Source organism: Colletotrichum costaricense (genome assembly GCF_030867565.1).
Source record: "Colletotrichum costaricense strain IMI 309622 chromosome Unknown Scaffold_9.1, whole genome shotgun sequence".
NCBI lineage: Eukaryota > Fungi > Ascomycota > Sordariomycetes > Glomerellales > Glomerellaceae > Colletotrichum > Colletotrichum costaricense.
The window spans coordinates 381940-404311 of record NW_026848238.1 but is presented as its reverse complement, the minus strand read 5'-3'; the positions used below and the strand labels follow the sequence as shown (position 1 = coordinate 404311).

At 54.1% G+C, this 22372-nt stretch overlaps 7 protein-coding genes across 7 annotated transcripts; 3 read left to right on the top strand and 4 right to left on the bottom strand.

Annotated features, from left to right (window-relative positions):
* Positions 1-49: 49 nt before the first annotated feature.
* Positions 50-2296, bottom strand: CCOS01_08953 (nonselective cation channel; the record flags this gene model as incomplete). Its single annotated transcript, XM_060457113.1, has 3 exons — positions 50-1728; positions 1781-1845; positions 2037-2296. 3 exons carry the CDS (start codon positions 2294-2296, stop codon positions 50-52), a joined length of 2004 nt encoding a protein of 667 aa, XP_060311813.1.
* Positions 2297-3433: 1137 nt separating this feature from the next.
* On the top strand, positions 3434-4069 carry CCOS01_08952 (Snf7 family protein; the record flags this gene model as incomplete). Its single annotated transcript, XM_060457112.1, has 1 exon — positions 3434-4069. One exon carries the CDS (start codon positions 3434-3436, stop codon positions 4067-4069), a length of 636 nt encoding a protein of 211 aa, XP_060311812.1.
* Positions 4070-4366: 297 nt separating this feature from the next.
* CCOS01_08951 (WD domain-containing protein) lies at positions 4367-7455 on the bottom strand (the record flags this gene model as incomplete). The annotated part of the gene is made up of 2 exons (XM_060457111.1): positions 4367-7185; positions 7293-7455. 2 exons carry the CDS (start codon positions 7453-7455, stop codon positions 4367-4369), a joined length of 2982 nt encoding a protein of 993 aa, XP_060311811.1.
* Positions 7456-7601: 146 nt separating this feature from the next.
* CCOS01_08950 (uncharacterized protein) lies at positions 7602-8450 on the bottom strand (the record flags this gene model as incomplete). Its single annotated transcript, XM_060457110.1, has 1 exon — positions 7602-8450. One exon carries the CDS (start codon positions 8448-8450, stop codon positions 7602-7604), a length of 849 nt encoding a protein of 282 aa, XP_060311810.1.
* Positions 8451-11719: 3269 nt separating this feature from the next.
* Positions 11720-13000, bottom strand: CCOS01_08949 (uncharacterized protein; the record flags this gene model as incomplete). Its single annotated transcript, XM_060457109.1, has 4 exons — positions 11720-12055; positions 12246-12262; positions 12341-12693; positions 12777-13000. The coding sequence occupies 4 exons, from the start codon at positions 12998-13000 to the stop codon at positions 11720-11722; spliced, it is 930 nt and encodes a 309-aa protein (XP_060311809.1).
* A 1076-nt stretch (positions 13001-14076) lies between these two features.
* CCOS01_08948 (uncharacterized protein) lies at positions 14077-14409 on the top strand (the record flags this gene model as incomplete). The annotated part of the gene is made up of 1 exon (XM_060457108.1): positions 14077-14409. A coding segment is annotated over one exon (333 nt), but the record flags the coding sequence as incomplete, so codon positions are not given.
* A 161-nt stretch (positions 14410-14570) lies between these two features.
* CCOS01_08947 (CDC24 Calponin) lies at positions 14571-19471 on the top strand (the record flags this gene model as incomplete). The annotated part of the gene is made up of 8 exons (XM_060457107.1): positions 14571-14793; positions 14913-15151; positions 15519-15790; positions 16071-16155; positions 16211-16795; positions 16896-17681; positions 17741-17927; positions 17982-19471. 8 exons carry the CDS (start codon positions 14571-14573, stop codon positions 19469-19471), a joined length of 3867 nt encoding a protein of 1288 aa, XP_060311807.1.
* Between the last annotated feature and the right edge of the window lie 2901 nt (positions 19472-22372).

Sequence of the window (22372 nt, the reverse complement as noted above, 5' to 3'; positions counted from 1 at the left end):
TAATAAATAGTAAGCCACCACTACTACGGCCGCACTTCTCCAGCCTCCTTTAATCATCATGCTCCTGAACCCCATTCCGTAGCCTTGATCTCCATCGAATGGGTCGGCCGAGATCAGCCGACAACTTGGGCACAGCCTCGCTCGTCACAGACCCCTCGTCGCCAATCTTATCCAGCTCCTCGATCAAATCAGCAACATCCGGCGGTGGCGCCGTATCGAACACGGCCTGGATATCGCCGTGTGGCGAAAATCCCGAAAGCTGCCACCCCAAGAACCTTCGGCGGCCACCGCCACCATTCATCTTCTTCCTCATCCGGCGCGAGAATTGTCGCCTCTCGTATAGACTGATGAGCAGCAGGGTCGGCAAGTTCAGCGCGCGGATCAGCGCCACGTTGACCCTGTGAAACGTCTCGGCTGACACGGCGAACCGTAATGGCAGCAGCGTCGCAAGCGCAAAGATGTTGAAAGGCGGCGGGTACGCGAAAATGGCATCGCTTTTGACGCCCTCGAAAGTCAGCACCGCGCGGCGGAAGCGCACCTCGGCCGCCTCGTCGGCAATGATGTTGGAAAAGGTGTTTGTCAGAACGGCGACGAGGATCGTCAGGAACAGCGTGTTGCCGAGGAACGCGAAGCCGACCATGAGCGCCGGGCCGAGAATGATGTGGAACTGCGTCGACTCCTGGATGCCGGTACCGTCGAGACCGAACCAGATCCAGAGCATCCACTTGCAAATGGCGAACCACGAAGGCGTCTCGTTGAGGTTGTCGTTGGAGTCGATGAGCCACTGCAACGCAAGGAGGAAACCCATGAAGCACCAGCACGCGAGGAACGACAGCAGCAAGAAATCCTTCATCATGGCGTGCAGGGAGATGAGGACGATGTTGTCGGGTGCGATGTTGAAGGCGACGCGGGTGAGGAGGATCGGCGCCGCGAGCGGGAGGATGTGTAGGCCATGGCCGTCGGGGAAGTGTCCTGCACCTACGTCGTAGATGCGCGCGAGGACGTATACAGCGTAGATTGCGGAAAAGGTGACGTCAAGCCAGGACCAGAGGTTTTGCGCGTGGACCTCCCAGCCATGTTCCGCGACGGCGGCAACTTCGTCGAGGACCCAGCCGGCGGCGTAGATGCAGAAGAGGAACTCAAAGACCTCGTTGCTGCTGCGACGGTAGAGCATAGCGAGGAAGTAGAGTATCATCAGGATGAGGAACTGAACGAATTCTATGGAATTACGGGAGCGCGGGACGATGAGGCGGTAGTGGTTCAGGAGGGGTGCTTTCCGCGGGTCGTAGAGGGAGATGGGGCGGTACTCGTAGTGGTCGGGCAAGATGTCGACAAAAGAGAGCGGGGTGTAGACGACGCGGCCCTCGTATACGGCGTTGATGACGCGCTGGCACCCGGGCGAGGAGATAAAGGTCTTGCTCTCGGAGAGGATGGCCAGCTCGAGGGCGGTGAGTTTGCGTTCGAGACCACCGCGTTCCTGGGGTGCCCACTGCCGACGGCCTTCGAACTCCACGGCTTCGGGGGCGCCCTCAAACGGATCGAAGCCGCCGACGAGGAGGCGCGAGAGGAAGAGGAGGCCTTGGGAGCCCGGGTTGGCTTCGTGGAAGCGGCGGAGGACGCGGGCTGCTACGAGTTCGCAGAGCGTTGCACGTGCTACGTTGACGGGTTGGTGGACTGAAGTTGCCTGCTGGCGGAGGAAGTAGAGGCGGTTGGCAAGGAGGCAGTAAACTTGTTTTGGTGTTAGTCATGAGCAGTACTGAAGAGAAGGGGGATCACATACCTATGGTGATGTCGTTAGGATGATACAGACGCTCAACGAGAGGCCGGACGATGAGAATGTTCATCCTGGGGTCACTCAACTGGCTCAGTGTGTATGGATCATCTAGATCTCAGTGTGAGTACACTTGTTTCCTGACATTGAAAGTTGGTCCTTACCTATACTTGCATTGATGAGCCGGCGGACGCTATCTCAAGGTCAGCATCTTACTACCCCAATTTGACTGAACATCAGATATTCCGGGCTTTGATGGACGTACCGATGCATTGAAACATATATGGGCAGCTCAGAAACTGAAGACGTAATCCCTGGTTTCTCTTCATCGTCACCATCACCAAGACAAGCCTCAGTCTCGGAGCCGCCAGCGACACCAGGACCTTCGTCGTCGTCCTCCTCGTCACCACGACACCTCTGACGGCCCGTCCACAGCTTGGCCTCTTCCGCCATCTCCTCCGTCGGCGACCGTCTCATCTCCAGCTTCTCACAGGTCGGTGTGGTCCGTCTGCGTCGCAAATACATTCACTTTTGCTATGGGATACATCAAGAGGCAAATGGTGACGGCAGGCAGATCAAAGGGCCATGGACAATCAGAGAAACTAGCACCTGTCCTAATTGTCCACTGACGAATCATCCCCTTAAAAAGGACAATACGGAACAGCTGGGGTAAAGGGGCCCTGTTTTTAGTCATGGAATCTTGGCGATTCATTACAAGACACCAGCCGCGATGCCCAGGATTTGGGAGGAAACCATTATGTAAGTGCGAGTCGCTGCGCACGCGCGTAGCCGGTAACCCCTGACAAGGCGCCAAACACCGAAGCCGTGTTAAATGAGCCTCCCGGTGGAAGCAAATAACGAGGGACGAGGAGTCTAGAGAAAGAACGGAAGCTTGAACTTCAGATAGGATCTTCAGCGAAAGCTCCGTGTGAGGCAGGAATGCATGTAGAAGGCACAGGGGCAAAACGGAGTAGCAATAGATCCATTACATTTATCCCGAATTGAAGGCAACAACTCTGAAGGCTTTGGACCAGAGCAGACTGGTTGTGGGAGGGAGCATCCAACCCGAAGAGAGAGACAAAAAAGAGTTCACCACCGGCATAGCTACACCTCTTGATGCTCATGGAATTTACGCCCGGGAACTATTAGCCTTCATATTCCAGGCTTGTTCGTGGACTTGAGCACTCCACCTTCCAGTCACTTCTGTCCCGATCGCAGAGTTTGATAGAATGTAACGAGGTCATCAGACATAGACTGGCAATCTGGAGACCGTTGAACAGCGGATATCCGGGCTTCATCACTGTCTCCGCCAAGCCGGGCATGGCAAGAGTAAGGTAAGGGAGGTCGCGCTCGCAAACCCGGGGTCCACCGAGACCAAGCCTCTCGGAGCACCGGCCTTACATTTCTCCCTTTCGCCTGGCGCCTCAGCGGGGCCTGCCCAACCACCCGCAACCACCACCCCGACCGCGGGGTCCTATCGATAACCGTCACCCAGCTTCATCACCACGCAACGTCATCCAGGCAACGACACAGACGCCCACCAAAACCCAAAGATACTCACGACCTCACCAGGCTCACCACGCCTCCTCTCCGACACCCCAAGAGACAAAGATACCCCCCTCCCCCACGAACCTCAGCAACACACACAAATCACCAGCAGCCATGAACCGCCTCTTCGGCGCAGCCCCCAAGGGCCCAAAACCAACCCTAAACAGCGCAATCACAAACATCGACGACCGCATCTCCTCAATCGACGTAAAGCTCTCCGCCCTCACCGCAGAACTAAACACCTACCAACAAAAACTCTCCAAAATGCGCGACGGCCCCGGCAAAAACGCGATAAAGCAAAAGGCGCTAAAGGTCCTCCAGCGCCGCAAAATGTACGAGTCCCAGCGCGACCAGCTCCAGTCCCAGGTCTGGAACATGGAGCAGGCGCAGACGATGCAGGATAACCTGAAAAATACCATGGCCACCGTCGACGCGCTCAAGACGACCAATAAAGAACTCAAGAAGCAGTACGGGAAGGTGGACATCGACAAGATTGAAAGGTTGCAGGATGAGATGGCGGATTTGATGGATATTGGAAATGATATCCAGGAGAGTCTGGCGAGGTCGTATGATGTGCCCGAGGACGTGGACGAGGCGGAGCTGGATGCCGAGTTGGAGGCGTTGGGGATGGAGGCTGAGTTGGAGCCCGAGATGGGCGCTATGCCGAGTTTCTTGCAGGAGGAGTTGCCCGAGTTTGTGGATGAGGAGCCGGCCAAGGAGGGTGCCAAGCTCAAGGAGGCTGCTGGCTAATATGCTTGCAGAGTGTCGTGTAGGAAATGAGATAAAGACTAGATGGGAGAGCAAAGGCAAGCTTTTGGAGAGTTTCGTATCTCGGCGGAATGGCATACCTCATATCCACTTCATTACAAGTGCCAGGCACTGTGGCTATTCATGTTCACAACTCGAATTCACTTCTTATTGTTCCGAAACTCCTCTTCTTCCCAAAAATAAAACCAACGAGCCCTCCCTCTGCCGATACGATTCGCTATGCCAGTGAGATGCTGCTACTACTACTACTGCTATTTCAACACGCCACGTCGTCCGCCTCTAGTCCACTGTCCCAAAGAACCGCGCAACCTCCTCCAGCTCCGGGTCATTGTTGCAAAAGTCCCAGCCCACAATGACACTCGTCTGACTACAACAAATGATCCTGCGGGCATCGTATTGCAACTTAAACACCCTTGCAGGGCCGTTGTCGCCGTTGGCAATGTGCGGGTGGTGCGCCGCGTCCGGCACAGGGTTTTGCGCACCTTGTACCGGCACCGGCGTCGCCTGAGTCTGAACAGGCGCTCCCGGCTGCGTCGGCTGTGCTTGATTCTGAGCTTGTCCCTGGATGTGTAAATGTCCTTGCACCTGGGGCGTCGCAGGTCCGGCGGCGGGTGTAGCGGCGGTGGCGGCGGCAGCTTCTTGTTCTTGAGCGTGTCGCTGGCGCACAACTTCCATATGAAATCTGGTAATAGTCGGCTGCTGAACCTGTGTGCTTGACGACGGAGCGAATCCATTCAAGGGTGGCAGCGATGGCGGATCAATTGTTTGCGTCTCGCGGTTCGCCATAAGACGGCGCGACTGGTTGAGTTGCGTCTCCAAAAGAGCAGCGTTGAGCACATTGCGGAGGTCGGCTCTGATGCGCGGGTTTGGCTCTCTGCTAATAGCAGCCTGAATGTGTGAATTGTACACCAACATTGTCGGGTAATGATGCAAAGCCTGGCGCAGCTGTGTCGGTCCCCGGGGCACAACCGCGTCAATCAGGTTCATAAAAGCCTGTGCCGAATCGGGCGTAATGGTGGCAATAATGGGATTGTCGACGGTCGTCCTGGGAGAAGATCCCCGAGTGCCGCGCGCCGTGGATGAGGAGCTTGACTCCAAGTTCGCCAGCATCTCTTGTGCGGTGAGCTGTGAAGCCGCTCTTGCCGCAGCTTGAGCTTGGCTTTGCGCTGCCGCGGCTCCCTCTTCCTGACGCAGATGTTGCGTGTCCTTCCAGACGCCCTCCTTATCACGGCGCCAGATGATGATACTCTGGTCGTAGGAGCCAGACACGATGCGAGCGTATTTGCCGCCACCGCCGCCGGGGGGAAGAATGGCACCATACGCCGTAATGTCCTCCGGTCGTTGACTACCCGCGTTACGGGCCTGGGCACGACCACGGCGACTGCCATGATCGCTAAAGGGGCTGACGACTCCATCAGCTACCGCCTTAAAGTAGAGCTCGTCAATCCTCTTGGCCTCAGCCTTATCCTCTTCAGCGCTGTAAGGAAGATCGCCGAAACCAGCCTGGACCGTTCGCACAAGGTTCGTGTGCGCGCGCAGACTGGCGACTTCGAGACCCGTGAACCTGTCAAACACCTTGACCTCGTTGTCACTGCTGCCGCTAACAATCCTCCGACCGTCGTACTGCACGCAGGCAATGCCCTTGCTATGGCCAACGACTGTCCGGATACAGACCTGCTTTGTCCAGTCCCAGACCTTGATGTTTCTGTCACCGCTGGCTGACACCACTTCGTTGCCATGGATCTGAACGGCGTTGACAGCCGCGCCATGTCCGTCCAGAGAACCAACAAGGCTATACGCAGGCTTGAGGGGCAGGTCGTCCATGGGATTGCCGTATCCGTAGTCTCTGACGCGTTTCGGGGCGTTGAAGACGACATCGCCATCACCGTAGCCGGGGTCACCGTATTTGAGGGGACGGCGGTTGAAAATCTTGATGGTCTTGTCCTTTGAGCACGTGACCAGAATCCTCTTGTCAAATTTGATGTTGAGAACCGACTCGGAGTGAGCATTCTTGAGCCTTTGAATCATCTGTCCTGTTGAAAACTTCCACAGAATGACATTGGAGTCACTGCTTCCAGAGACGATCAAATCTTCGTCCTTGTCCGCATCGAACTGCAAGCAGAGCACAGATCCAGTATGGCCTTCCAGGGGCGGCCTCAACAATCGCTGGGTGTGCAGACTCCAGATACGAAGGGTCTTGTCACGACTACCGCTAACGAGGTATTCGCTGTCGAATTGCAGACTGTATATGCACTCTTGGTGGCCTTCTTGCGGGTGATCCGGGTGGGGCAGCTGGAAGTTGGTGAACTTCCCAAGCTCCCAGTTTTGCTCCAGGCGGTAGCGCATCGTATATAGATACTTCCAGTCGAGCCTGTACCGTCGGCTAGGTGCGTCCCAGGACCATAGTGACGACCGCGAGATTCTGCCGAGCGCGTCGGTGGACATTATGGGCGGCAGCGAGTCTTCCTTGACAAGAGCGGCGCGCAACATAGGCGACGCTTTACCCTTGCCCTTGGTGTCGACGCCAAAATTTCTCTCTGTGCTTCGACGTGTGGACCCCGAAGCCGACCTGTCCAGATCCATATCTCCATGTTGCGGCGTAGCTGAACTCCGAGAGAAGCCGAATGACGAGGCAGGGCTGCCAAAGATGCTGTTGCCCATGATTGAGTTCATCGAATCTTCCCTGGTGACCGAAGCCCCGGCGTCCGTCATCTCGAGATCGTTGTCTTCGGATATCGCACGCTTCTTATGCGTGTGGCCGTCCTCGCATGATCGAACCCTGTGGAGAGAGCTGGGGGATTGGTTCTGAGGTTTGTTCGCATCTTCTTCCCACTTGTTGACTTCCGAGTAGATGGCCTTCCAGCCCTCCATATTGTACAGCTTCTCCCATAGCTTGCGGTCGAGGGCCAGTTCGTGCCAGGCGTGGCAAGCCTTGGCGACGTGGATGAGAGAGAGGGGATCGAGGTATCCGAGAATCTTCAGGCAAACTTCTGTCGGCAAGTAGTGAACGAAGTTGATGTACATGCGAGGATGTAGACGCTCGACGATTTCGACGATGGTCGATGTGGGTAGCTGGTCGAGAAGAGCAATAGCAAGCTCTGTTCATTTGGCAAAGTGTCGTGTCAGTTGTTACCGCAAGGACTTTGAGCAAGCAGAGCAAACGTCTGCCCTGCTGCAGCTGCATCACAGGGCAAGGTAAACGTACCAGTCTTTTCAGAGGTGGACAGGCCGGGGAGATGCTGGGCGAGCCAGGCGGGCAGGTCTGCAGGTGGACGCGAGGCCGAGACATCCTGAGTGCCGCTGAAGCTAGGGTTCAGAGGGTCTTCGGAGTAGCCCTCGTCGGGCTGTTGTGAGGTAAAGGCAGACATGTCTGGCGAGAGTGTGTAGTTCGAGAGGTTATGGAGATGTCGCGCAGGACTTGGTCTCTACGGCTCTTCTCTGATGGCAAGGTATGCGCAGTCGCGGGCCATGCGTGCGAGGGGCAGAAGGGGTTCGTGCTCGGTCGCGGGGTGGACTACGGTCGATTGGCTTCTCTGGAATGCTTTGCGGTGGTGGTGGTGGTCGTCGTCGTCTTCCTGGCCGAGAGTATGCAGCGGGAGAGAGAGGCAAGTGAGACTATGGGCGGACTGATATCCAGGGAAGTCTGTGGGCGACGTGATGCAAGGCGGCTAGGGTTCCTTTGATGGGCGTGGTTACGTATTGGTGGTGATGCAATGGTAGTGTAGACTGTTGTCTTAGTTGTGTCGCATCCAGAAAATAAAGCAAGGAATGGGTGCGGCTTGAAAGCTGCGAGTGTCGATGCAACAGCAGAACAGGCAAAGAGAAGAGGAGATGGGACAGGGTATGGGGTGGGAAAATGGTTGGATTGAGATTTTGGGATTGAGATGGAGAGTTGGATTGGGGAAAGGAAGGGTTGGTTGGATGATGTTGAACGGCGGGTTGAATGTTTGGATGTTTGGATGCTGGGCTGACCGGGGGCGGCAGGGCGGGTGGAAATGCAGCGGGAGCGCTTGGCCGTTGTTGGTTGAAGATGCCTGGATGTCGCCGTGAGGTAAGCAGGCAGGGCAATAATTACGGATGCAGGTAAGCGATCCAGACCTGCCGGATAATTAGGTGACAGTTCAGGTGAGCAAGGTGAACACAAGGCAATGGAAGGCAAGGCAAGGCAGCGGAGTGCGGAAGGGCGAGAGGCGGCGGCGGCGGCGGGCGGTAAGAAGACGGGAACCTTAGGGAAGCCAAGTGGGCACTGGGCGGGGATTGCTTTGCAGCCTGGAAAGCCTGTTTTTTGGTCCCTGGGAATCACCTCAACCTGGAAAATTGGTGATTGGGATAGGAGAGGGGAACCGAGGGAACCATGGAACATGGAAACACATGAACACAGCACCACAGCATCACAACAAGTTGACCGCTGAGCAACTACGGTACTATGCATACGGATCCACGGATACCTCATGCAAACCAGTTTTTGACAGACTGAGAGAGGGCGGAGGTGGCGGGATGGGATGGGGATGATGGAGCAATAACAGACGGGTCCGGCGATTATCACTTATCCTTGTTCTCTTGTCTGAAGACATTGCTCCTCACACTTCTATTGCTATTTACATACTCTCCTCAGTCTCCATGTCTGTTGATCAGAGCAATTGACCAATATCATCATCGCATCGCATCCCCTTATCCCCTCGGCATCGTCTCACGGTGCCCATCTCCAACCTCTCATCCTCATCCCCCCATCGACCCCCTCTGATATCCATACTGAGTGCGGATCCCAGACCAAGTCAGTGACAAGAGGTGTGGACATGCAACAGACAAAGTAGGCAAGGACCGGCAGGCAAAAAATAAGCCGCAAGAACAAGGGGGCCGCCCAAGCAATGCGGAGCGACCACCGGCCGCGGGAGTCTGCCGCCACGTCCGTCCACCGCCCGCATTCCACTCACTCACTCCGCGTTACTCCTATAAAGCTTTCCAGCAATCACTTTACATGGTGCGGGCAAGGCATAGGGTCAGACCATACGCCAAACCCGCCGCGTTCTCAGACAGCAGATTCTCCCAAACGCCTCCTGGAAGCAGAACGGCTTCCGGGAAGAATGTGAAAGGAAGCAAAAGATAATGAAGCATCATCCAGCCCTCTCACTCCCATCTACTTTCAAGTTGCCATACTCCTCAAATTACAACTTTCCCCCTCCCGCTTGTGCCTGCCGCTTCACTGCACGAAATACATACATACAATACCTAGGCTTCGCAAAAGACCCGCAAATGAGCAGCAACGGGTGGCAAAAATGCGGGAGGGGCTTTGAGTGGAGTTGAATTCAGAACGTGCCAGCAGAAAGCAAGATTCAAAAGTGAAAAAAGACCTCACCTCAAGCTTATGAGGAATCCTAGGTTTACTAACTACGGTTGGGCAAGAGTGTGGTATGACACATATGTGCCTATCCAGATTTAGACACACCCGCTGCCGGCCGACGACTTGTCTTGCATTTTGTATATCCCCACGAGCGCAGGGTAAGATCTTGTCTTTTGGAGAGTTCGTGATCTCAGATACTCGCATAGTACATGAGACACATATCTAGATCTTACAACTACCCAGAGATCCCAGGTTAGAAATGACCTTGATCTCATCCCCCCTCAGCTTACTTGAAACATAATCACCATAATACCCATCCATATCATGAGCCGTAGCGTTCCCTCACATATACCTCATACCCGCAGATACACCTCCCCAATTTAAGCTCACAACTCAATCGGCCAAGAAAGTTTATTCTTTTTCTCAGTGAATCCCCTTCTGTCTTGTTTGACTACCTACCTACACCTACACATAAATAACATTCACGATTCCCCTCCCCTCCGGCGCCGACTTGTCCATCGGACAGCAAAGCCCATGTTCCCTCTTTTACCACTCCCATCGGGCTGCCGAGACTAGTATGGTTCATCGCAACATGAAATGCTAATTATGTGTCCAGACTCAGCTCTAGCTCTTAGGTTCCTGTATGTTACCTTCCAAGTTGTTTCTCATGCATCTTGGCTTTCATCACTGGCCGGTGCCATAGGACGCTTTTTTGATACTGGCCCATTCCACTTAGCCAAGGCCGGTTGTACTTACTGTTGACTGTCTCGTCATTCACCGCTTAAGCAAAAGAAAAGAAAAATATTAGGTGAGGCAAATTATATAGACATTTTCTCGCCACCTACCTTCATGGTTTCCCTTGCGCCTACGAGCTGCTGTCGAGAGAGCCGAAAAAAACGGAAAGCCGAATGATAAGTCAGACGTACCTGTCACTGACACGTGTACGGTGCAGATCGGCGGCGGCGAAAGTCCCGCCCTGATCAATAGTTTCCCCCTTCTCTTCTCTCATTCGTGATTTGAAATGGTCAATTCTCGGCCCTACCATGAAAGTAGGTGGACATGATCGCTCTGCCGATTCATCCGGCTTCAGCCATGAGCCGACACCAGGTGCTTCTGCCCTCCCCGGTGAGCCTCCGAAAAGTGACAACGCCCGGTCCGGGTACCCGCATGACTGCGCCTACCTCTCAGGTACTGAAAGCGCGGCAAGAAGTTCAGGAGGCTCACTAGGACAAACACGAGGGATCCCTCATCGTGATCTCTAAGGGACTCTCCTGACAGATGCAGGTCGAGCACGAACAGAGGCGGCGGGAACGACGTCGCACATGACAGAAAACTCCAATGAGGAAGCCGGCTTGGCTTCAATGACTTTCCCATCCGCCCGCAGTCATGTCGCACGAAACTTTTCTTGTGCGCGCGCTGTTCGGAGCTGACCTTGCCATTCTCCAGAAAACCTCCGGGTGAGTTTCTTGGGTGTTCGCCTCTTCTGCACGTCAGCCCGGGACTCCCCTCTCTGAATGCTTGCCTCCGAAGGGGGCATGACGTTCTTTCTCTATTAGAGGCTGCTCGTGTGAGTGCAGGCGTGTCATTGCCGGGCGCATCGAGTCGCGCACAAGATCACGAGGCGACGCTCAATAATCAGATTGTTTCCCGAACTGCGATGAGTCAAGACAAGCTGTGTCCGTAAAAGCACAGGCTCTGGATGAGTGCTCTCAGAATGGAACGCCTGTTTGTGACAATGGACAATCAGAATGAGGCGAAATAATCCCCGAGCTTCGTCAGTCCACTCCGTGAACAATCGGCCTAAAGTGATTTTCCGGGGTACTTCGGCTCTTGCGTGGATCCACCACGAGTCCTACGGTCCCTATTCGTATCCGTGAGGTCTAGTCCTACCAGTTAAGGGATGGGCCGCGAGAGATGCCGTGGTTTGCGTGGGTGCATGCACGAGAGATTTGTCCCGATAGACTATCCCCAGTTTGTCCGTCCTCTGTGAGCCTCAGCCCAATGGTGACATCTTGGCATCCTCTGCAAAATACCATTGGTGAAAACCTCATGCTATCATAGACTCCCACCTGTCTTTGTGATGTCTCGTCCTCAAACAATTTTCTGGAGGAAAACAAACAACGGGCAAAGAAAGACCGGGTGCCGCGGCTGATCCCCATGCTCTTTGACGGCGTCTGCTAAACTGCGAATGGCATAAACTGTGCAGCTCAGGCGCATCGCATCGGTCTTGAACTATCCAGCGGCCGCCGAGTCTCAACCATGCCGCCTTGAGACGGGGCCGGTACTCATCATCAAGCCACCGAAAACGCCTCTCGCTCCGAGCAGCTCGCACCACCGCCCCAGCCCGGACCGCCCAGGCCGAGAGTGAGACGCACCGTTGAAGCCTCCAAGCCTGGGGCTGAGGTGGCCAGCTGCGATACTGGACTTGCATAGGTAATTCTCTTTTGCAGGATATGTACACGGGAAGAAACAAGGACGAGCGCCATGTTTGGCATCGACAGCCCATCCCACAATCCAGCACAGGCACAATAGGTAATCTGAAGCACATTGCAGCGCATCCTGAAGGGTGAGAACATTTGCTCGGGACGTCCTTCGTTCGGAGTGGATTCCGCTCGCCTTTCTGGAGGCTAGCCGTCGTGACCCATGTCGGCCATCCCATGTTAGGCGTTGGTTGAGTGGTCCAGAAAATCCCAAAATAAATTTGTCATGTGAGGCTCCCATTGTTTCCTAGACCTTGTGGGACAGCCTACCAGGTGCATGAAGATTGTGTTTCAACGTCTTTGACGTGTTTTGGTCAGCCCATGGAGGGTGGCTTACCGGGACTTGATCCGCGGCTGTGGATTGGATATCCAGCCAGGACTTAGTTCGCAGGGAATTAGGTTTTGTGGCCATGGAGCTAGACATGACGGTACCTATGCCCTTCAACGGGCGGTCGGTAGCCGTGTGCCCGGACAGACTGACAGCGACAGTTGCAGGGTGAGCGTCGTCCTTGATAGCGGTGTGTGGGCGCAAGAGACCCTGAAGAGACTCGACAGCAGAGTCAGAAGAGACCGGGATGGCAGTGCGAGGCTGCACGGCGCATGTCCTGTCTGCGGCGTGAGAGCAGGGTAGTTCCGTGCATTGGAGCATCGAAACAACAGACGGATGGGAGACGCTCATGCGGTTGTCTGAGAACCCATCCACCGATCTCGTCTGCGTATGTGAGTGGGTGAGTCTGTCGGTCGGGCGGCTTGAATTGCTGACGGGCAGCATAGCACAGTGGTGTCTGGAGAGCGAGGGGGGCATATGTTTGTATCTCTCCTAGCAGCCGGCAGCGCAAGATGTGGTCAAAGTTTGCTAAGAGAAGACGCCTTGCGATATGTGCAGCAGGATATACGGCGGGCGAAGGGGGGAAGGCCCGAAGAGTGCAGACACGACCGGATGGCTGTGCTTGAAGGCGCCTGGCGCACCGTTAGTTTCAATGTTGGGAGGAGACCAACCGCGATGGACTGATTGCGACTGCAGCGGCAGTTGTCGATTGATGCAGGCCGGTCAGGTCTTGTTCGGGTCTTGGCCGAGATGGCGATGCGCATCGAGGTCAGTTTGTCGAATGCAACCCCCAAGATAGGGAATATGCGGCATCAAGTACGGACTGCGGAGGATGTAAAAGGGTTGGTCAGGATGTCTCTGCTCAGAGGGCAGGAGGGGGTCATGGAGATTTTGGCTTTGAGAGCGCAGGAAGGAACCCTTCTTTCTTGGTGCCTTCCCGAGACTCCCCAAGTGTCTTATCGGAGCACAGGCCGGTGCGTTAGCTAAGCCGAGATGGCTTATCTGTACCTTCTCAGGTCCCAATGTGCTCCGTACCTTCCTCACCTTACCTTAGTACCTAAGGTACCTTACGCTGAAGTTGTTTCCAGATTCCCTTAATGTATCCGTAAGGTACCTACCTCTCCAGCTTGTTTTATTTTCTTTTCTGAAAGATATCAAGGTGCTCTGCAGTCCATCTTGACTGATTACCTAACTTGCCGAACAGCTCACCGTATGATATTGCCATCTCCATGTCTCCGGCTGAACTTGACTGAGCAATACGAATCATGTTGGGGCGCAAGTGGCCTGAGGGGTTTGGACCATCAAGTGGGCAGTCGGCTCATTGTGCAGAGCAACCATGGATGATCGATTTCTACAGCGGGGGGACAAAGGGCCCGGCAGGCATGTCGTGCAACGAGTACCTTGCAGACGCAATGGGGGCATGGCAATCAACCCGACACCGGCTTGAAGGCGCTCGAGCATATGAATACTGTGTAAATTCAGATACAGCTTGATGGTTGTGATTTGTTGGCTTAAAGATGTCTGCAATCGGCTCAAGACAGCGTTGGATTACGACTTCTGTACGGTATAGACTGCGGAGTACCTTGTATCGTTGATACGATGCTTGTTAGTGGATGGTGTACTTGCCCGTCCCCAGGAAAGGCCCGTTTCCTCCATGCTCGTCATCCAGGGCATAACAATGACAGCCGTCGGAAAACAAGACGCAGGATGCGGGACACGGGACGGGCAGAATGGAGGATCTGCTCAAGACAGTAGTTAGTCAACAATCCTCCTCAATCCGTATAGTTTGGATAGTGAGTTTTCAGGAAAATGTGTATCATTGAGTCTGCATGTGCTAGAGTCTGCCCCCGGTCTATCCGTACCCTCCATTACAAGTTTCCCCTATCTTTGTTCCATCAACCTTCTCGAACAATGCAGTGCCGGCCAAGTAGATTTACGGATGTGTCCAGGTCTTGTGTTCCTCTGCCTCGTGCTCAATAAACCCCCTCCTCTTTGTCAGTCCGAGTGCCCTCCTTCTTGTATGCCCCAAGACTTGTCCACTCCTTGTCTCCAAGGATCTACGGCGTGGACGGTCGCTCTGTCCGTGGTGGGGATCTCGATATTCCTCTGTGATGCTGCAGAGTTGTTGAGAGCACAGATGCTGATTCCTGATAGAGGTCTTCTTGGCCAGTGACGCACCCAAGATGTCCCCATTCCCATCCTAATCAATTGTTCCTTCCTTCCCCGTCGAGGCTTGCCCTGCAATACGTATGAACGTACTCTCGCGCCTGAAGGCTGAAGGCTGAAGGGATCGTAATACGTACCGGGCGCGCACCACGAGGGCAGGTTCAATCAATGGGAGACGTGAATCTGTCCACTGCGACGGGAGACCAAGCCCAATCTAGACTAGCGCAATCACCCGCTAATTTGAAACGCCCAAAACCTCCATCAGATCAATGCGGCCAACCTGAGGCCGCCTCTCCACCACAGTACCGCGCAGTTGTACCTCCGCTCCCACTTGTGCCTCTTTCTCTCTCTCTCTTTTCGCTGGGCGTCTCTCTGCCTTTCCTTCACCGCGGTAGGCTCAAAGACTCAAAGGACGTGGTTCCGAATCTGTCATCCTCAGACCTCTCAGCCCAACCAACCCGTTCCCACTCACACAACATCCGCCCACCACCACCACTATCCCACCATTAGTACCCATCACCCCCTTGCTCCTGCTGCCAATACCTTACTCTAGGGGCCCAGGCAATCAGCAGAGCACGGGCGACGAGACACTGTACCACATTGGACCGCAACAGCAACTGGAGCTAGGAACTGGGGACTGGAAACCCGACCTGGCTGGCCTGACCTGGATCTTTCCCAAGCACCCAAGCAAGTTGAAGCAACCACAGAGACTCAGGCGCTTCCACACTCTGTATCCTCAGATCCTAAGGGTACGGATAGTCTCCCCCCCCCTCTGTCTTTGCCTTTGCGGCTTGCCTGTGCCTGTGCCTCTCGCCTTACCCCCTAAACCTTTGCTTTACGTTCCCCCATGCTGCCGTTCACTACCTAGTACCTAACCCAGCCCCCCTCCAGGTTGAATCAAGACACACCCTCATGCACGCCAACTGCATCAGCCTGCGTCCTGCAACAGCGTCCCCAAATCCAGCGACAACTCCAACCTCGACTTGCAATTCTCTGTCGGCAACCTAGCACTCCTCAACCGACACTCCCAAACGATATCCATTTCGCAAAACCTCTTGGCCCACGAAGGCTTGTTCGAGATACACGCTATCGCCCACCACTAGTGACACCTAATAGGAGGATCAAGGACCGGACAGGGGTCAAAAAGGCAACTTGTTTCGCCCCGATAGCCCGCATCGCTCCGCACCGCTCCGCAACTTCGACTCGTCGACTCGAAAAACAGACCCGCCCAACCAGCCCAACCTCCCTCCTCCACCGACTCTCGGCGCCGGCACTTCTGTCTCACACACACATACTGCCTTCTATCTCTCTCTCTCGCATACGCACACGCAAACCCCGTACACGAAGACGTCCCTATTCCTCCTCGTTATCCGCCTGTTCCAAGTCCGGTAAAACATATAGAGGGGGCCCTATTCGATTACCACAAGGGGGGGAAATACTAGAGTCCGAACGCCCATCGCTCAAACCCCTTGTTCTCATTTTCGCCCTCCAAGAACAAACCTACCCTTCTCCCGACGACGCCCATCGCCCACGAGAACCTTCCCCGACGCCCACCGCTACATTGTCGCTGCTCCGCCCAAGCACCGATATCCTGAACCCGAGTCCACTCGACCAGACCGACTCTCGAGAACCCCGGTGCCGAATGACGTGACCCTGTCTTCGACATAGGACCACGAACCGCTTCATCGATCCTCCACCGCCTCGCCCCTCGGTCCTCGCACGATCCCCGATCCTCTTCGTTGCCGTCGTCGTTGTAGTCGACCGTCGTGTCCTTCTATCCTCTCCCCTCCATTCACCGGATGGGTTAGGACGTCATGGCTCATGCTCCTCTCCTAAGAACAAACACGGCTCCTGTATTCCAGCAATCCAACGGAATCGGCGGCCTACCCAATACCATGAGTAATGCGCCCCGCGCCAGCCAGCTTTCCGGCTCGACAGCGTACACATCCTCTGGCTCTTTCGCCTCCTTCAACAGCGCATCCACGGTGACGCCCCCGCAAAATGGAGGTCCCGTTCAGGCTACGGCCAACATCATCAACCAAAAGGCCGATGCCTCGCGGTCCCTTTACCAGATTTGCATGTCGTTGAAGCAGCGATTATCACAGGTACCTGGCTTCGACCCCTATCTGCAAGAGCTCGACCCCAACGACCCTGTCGAATCACTGTGGGCCCTGTTCCGCACCGGTTATCCGCTACTCGACATTTACAACGCCCTGCAACCAGAGAAGCCCCTCGAGATCGAAGGCGCAAACGCCAGTGCCAGCGACAGCAAAAAGGCAAAAATTGCCCTCTTCAAATTCATTCAGGCGTGTCTAAAGGATTTGGGTATACCCTCGGCGGAATGCTTCGTCATCAGCGACGTACTAGGAAATGACACGACTGGTTTTGTCAAGGTATGCGACACGACTACTGTCTCTCCTCCACGGTGACCTCTGATTCAAGATCACCATCAATCATGTAAATTGAAAATGACCAAATCTGACCTCGTCCTAGACAACTCAAGTCGTCAACTACGTTCTCGATATCGCTGAGCAACGGGGTCTCTTGTTGCAACTCCAGCCTTATCCCGAAGATGATCTTCCTATGGAACCAGGCTCCAAGCTGAGCTACCGGGATCATATCGTGAAGGAACTGGTAGACACGGAGCGAAAATACGTCCAAGATTTGGAGAACCTCTACGACCTGAAAAGTAGCTTGGAGACTAAGGGAATAATCACTGGCGACACCATTCATCAGATTTTCCTCAACATCAACGCTATCCTGGATTTCCAACGCCGTTTCCTGATCCGTGTCGAGACGACAAACTCCATGCCCAAGACTGTACAGCATTGGGGTGCTCCATTTGTCACATACGAAGATGCATTCGACATCTACCGTCCCTTCATCGCCAATCAGCGCAAAGCAGCCCAAGTCGCCAATCAAGTCTTTGACCAGATCAAAGCGAGCGGGCATCCCGTGGCCGCAGACTTCAACACTTTGGATGGCTTCCTCCTCAAGCCCATGCAGCGTCTCGTCAAGTACCCTCTGTTGTTGAAGGACTTGATGAAAAAGAGCGAGGACGAGGATATTAAGGCCGATCTGGCAGGCGGTATCGAGTCCGCAGAACGAGTTTTGTCAAAGGCCAACGAAGAAGTCAACCGAGATCTGTTGGACGAGGCTCTGGACGACTTGCGAAACCGCGTCGACGACTGGAAGAATCATCGCGTGGAGCAGTTCGGCAGGCTGCTGATGCATGGTGTTTACACTGTCGTCACAGGGAAGAGCGAGCAAGAAAAGGACGTAAGTTTTGCTCTACAAATTTGCCATCCCCAACCAGGACCAAACACTGATTTTCGTAGTACGAGATTTATCTCTTCGAATGCATACTACTTTGCTGCAAGGAAATCTCGGCGAACAAGAGCAGGGACAAGAAGGATAAGACTAGGTCTACAGGGCCCAAGATCAGGAACAAGAATGCGAGACTTCAGTTGAAGGGCAGGATCTTCATGACGAACGTTACTGACATCGTCTCCCTCGCAAAGCCTGGTATGGAAAGGAAGTAACCCTAGTCCTAACCCTCGATTGCTAACCAATCCACAGGATCCTACATTGTCCAAATCTGGTGGAAAGGCGATCCTGGCGTGGAGAACTTCATGATCAAGTACACCAATGAGGAGCAGATGAAGAAATGGGCAGTCGCCCTTGAGGCGCAACGTAAGGAGAACACGCCCAACAAATCTGCTACGAGTCCCGACTCGGCGGCACCCGACTTTGCCTGGACACGAGAAAACGCTGGCAAGCTCGAGAACCCGTATCTTAACCAGCAAGACGATGACGATGACGAGGAACTGTGGCCACCAGCCTCTGCCCCTGCCCAGTTTCCCATGCCGACTCAGTCTACAGGAGGCAGCATGTTGCCTCGCAACGCATCGAGCACAAGCCTGCGGCAACGCGCCGCAACTAATGAGAGCCTTGCCGGTATGGTGAGGGCTCCGCCTCCTAGATTCCCTCTGCCGCAACCACCGGCGCCTCTCAGTCTTTCGACCCAGGTGCCTGCTCCGGGTGCCTCTTCACCTGGTGCCCGCGGCGGCGACTCTTACTTTTCACCCGTAGCCGATTCGCCTGTTTCCTCGCGCACGAGCACCGCCAGCAATATGTTCCCTAATCCAGCATATCAATTCCCCAAGTCGCTGACCCCTCAGCCTGGGTGGGAAGATCCCAATCAGAGATACACGGCCCCCGCAATGCCTCGAGCTCCTTCGAGAGATGGTTCTTCGCAGCACAGGAATCCTCGCGGACCGTCTTTGCCGGCAATGGCTTCCAACAGTCAGACTGCAGCACAGCAGCAGCGCAGCAGATCGTACAGCACTCCTGATATCAACGCCCCCGGGAACATTCGTCGCACTCAAGGGGGCACTCCTGTTCCGGCGGTGCCTGGCATCCCGGCGCATCTACACCCAGCCCACGACCAGAATATCCCGCGGTCGCAGACCGGCTCGCCCAGGGTAAATGACGTTCCCATCAGATCAAACACGCAGAGCCCGGGCGCTCAGCGAGAACGCCAGTACGGCCACCAGCAATCTGGAAGTTACGGTGGCACCATGTCCCAGTTCCCCGCTCAGCCAATCTATCCCCGCCAGGGAACGCCAAACTCTGTCCATGACCGGCAGCTCAGCATTGATGCGGCTGCGTCTATGAATGCCATGTTGTCTCCTCCCCTTGGCACTGGCGGGATCAGCGGATCTCAGTCAAACCCGCTTGCCAGCCCCGACCTACCGATTCCCACGCAGTTGAAGGTCAAGGTGAACTTTGTCGACAGCGGCAACTACGTCACACTGGTTGTTGCATTCAACATCACATACCAGTCTTTAATTGACCGCATCGACGCCAAACTTGCGCGGTTCACCAACAGCAGTATCAGCAAGGGCATGCTTAAGCTCCGATACCAGGACGAGGATGGCGACTTTGTCACTATTGCCAGTGACGATGACATTCAGATCGCCTTTATCGAATGGCGCGAGGGAGCCCGCGCCACTGCGCCGGGAGGGGTAGGCGAGATTGAGCTGTTCTGCGTTGGAGAAACGGCCTAAGCGCCTCAATTCTATGTCGAAGTAGGTCTTTTGGGAGAACATTGGGACTCTCCCAGGCGCATCATACCCATATACCCACCGGAGGGCATTTCTTTGCATACATGGCGTCCGGAGCAGTTTATTTCACCTCATTTTATACCTCTCAGCATCGCATCAACAAGCACGTGGCTGCTAGACTACCATACATCACGGGGTTCGTAGCGGCAGCCATTTGCGGTTAAGAAGCATTCGGACTCGCGCACGAGAATTTAGACGGTTCCATCACGACCACATATTTCCTTGCCCTCAAGGACACGGTCCCCTATGCAGGGGTTGTATCCAAAGGCACTCATTCACCGGATCGCTCCTTTTCTTCTTTTTGGAAATACTTGACATCAAACTACCCTGGGCGACTCTGGATGTTGCTTGCATACGTCTCTATGGGGTTCTTCGATATCGAACTCTTCAGGGCAGATACATCCAGGGCTCCCATCATTTCACTTTCACTTCTTCTCTTGGTTGATTACTCTTTCTGGGATGACTAACCTACTTTCAATCGTTACGACTTTGATGATGGGGGACGAATTGTGATATCTGGCTTTTGCCTAAATGGTTGGGTGCGGTTTGGCTGGGTGGCAACTGAGCTGCCATCAGCCAAGAGGGAATGAGAATGCCTGCCATGTCGCTCGTTACAGTTTTGGGGATCGGGTTCTTGACTGGCGCTAGCTAAAGGTTATTCGAACAATGAACAGGCGTTACTGTTCCTTCATGATGATGTCGAGCCTCCCTTGCTTGGTGACGTTTGTTTGCTTGTCTTCCATCGTCATTACTAGGTGTTGAAATCTGTGGAATCTGTGATTTGTGATGTGTGGTTTGATATACTTCATGGACGATGATGATCCCAGCTTACGTGGTCCACACGAATTAGCGACGCTTAGAAAGAGATGTCTGCCTGCTTCTGTAGTGATTGTTGATGTTTGGCTCGATTGTTTTCAATTCCTCCCCTGGTTGTCATGGCTAACCATTATCTTTTCCGCATGTCCTTGTCACGCAAAAAAACTTGGTGGACCTCTAGTTCCTTGGATGGAGGAGTCTATAAATTCTAGTGCCCTGCTGTGATTCATGATGGATTGGTCGATCGTCTTCTCCAGGTCGTGGCATGTTGATAGAATAGACCCCCGGAAGGGATAGTTGCACCATGTTGCACTATCAACAACTTTTTTCTCTCGCATTATTTTCTTGGGTTGACGAAAACAAGATGTTTTCTGCGATCGCACTCCTACCATCCGCGCCGCGGCCTGATCAAGTCTGCATATGATCTGTGTTTGTTTACATATCGCCTCGTGACGGGGGCGAAGACCACAATGACCCGGACATCCTGATCTGTAGGTACCTCGGGTTTCTCGAGGGTACGGCGAGGGGACAAGGAGAATGGGGAAACAAGATACAGCCTCTCCGTAGGGAGTAAAGAAACAGTATAATTTAGCAATAGATCAACGACAGCGCGAGGGAAAGTAGGACTCCTCCTAGTAGCCGGTCCTTTCACGACTAAGTCCAACAAGTACCTTACTAAAGAATACCTCAGAATAGGAAAGAGAGGGGTCACTGGACGCTCCTACCCGGACCAGAGCAGCGTGCCCCTCATCCAACCCGGGCATCTTTGAGGGCGAGAGAGTAGGTACTTATGTGCCTCCTTCTTCATTCCTATCACTCAAGTGATTCGGGTCAGTTGGTCGAGGGGTTCTTGGGGGAAGACCCGAGTGTGGATCTCAGTCCTCTTGGCTACTGATACGACACTTGAGCTTTTTGTTCGATTCTTCATGGAGGAGCTCTTCTTTTTTTTTCCCTTTTATATTTGCGGGCTTCCTAATCTTACCTGCCTCCTTCCCTCCTTCTGGCATATTCATTTGGGAGAACGCTGACCGCCCGCGGTCCCCGGTCACCTGACCTTTCACCTTCTCACCTCCCCTTGGGCAACCAAGATGGTATATGTTACTACTCAATGGTCATCCTGTCACTTGAGTGATTCGGGTGAGGTGGTCGAGGGGTTCATGGGGGAAGACCCGAGTGTGGATCTCAGTCCCCTCGACCATTCATCTGACACTTGAGTTTTTGGTTCGATTCCCCGTGGAGGACTTTTTCTTTTGTATCTTTTGGGCTTCATCAATGGCCTCCCTGACATCACCTAAAGGCGTGGCACGGAGGATACGTCCCTCGGGTTTCCTCTTCTTCTAACTCTCCTTTCGCCAAACCATTCGATAGAAGGCGCCCATCCACTACTTCTGGTCACCTGACCGTCCTTTGTCTGCCGTAGACAGCAGAGCTTACATATAGGACCTCCAATAATGTGCCTTCTACCACCACAGCAGCGCCTGTTGGGGTTGGGTCAAACGGTTTGCGAGGTGGTTGAGTGGTTGATGTAACAAATTAGTCAGGGAATCCCTCAGGCGTATCGAATATATGGAAGGTTGGTGCTTTAATTGGCTAGTTTGGGTGTTTTCTCCTCATGACTTGGGAACTTCCCATGGTAGCACGCGTGTAATGTCAAGGTTTTGTGTCTATGAGATTGAATAATCGCCCTCGCCATTTGGTTGAGCAGTGGCATATTAGCCTCATGACGGTAGTACCTACTTAATGGACTCCCTTACAGAGTGTTCTGATCAAACTACCTTCGCGTGTCCAAAGGCCTTTGGTATCTGAGCGCTTCATGAATCAAGTCACAGCAAGTGATGGCGCTCTTTGTTGCGTTATGAAGGACACTGGTGTCGAAAGCGAGGCTGTGACGATAAACTCATGATTCTGATGCGGGTATGCTTTGGACAGAGGTATCAAGGCCCTCGTTACACGCGTTACTATGTTTTGCGAGAGATTCGAGGGTGAGAGACGGGAATGCAGGCTCTTGGTATTGATGGATATCTGTAA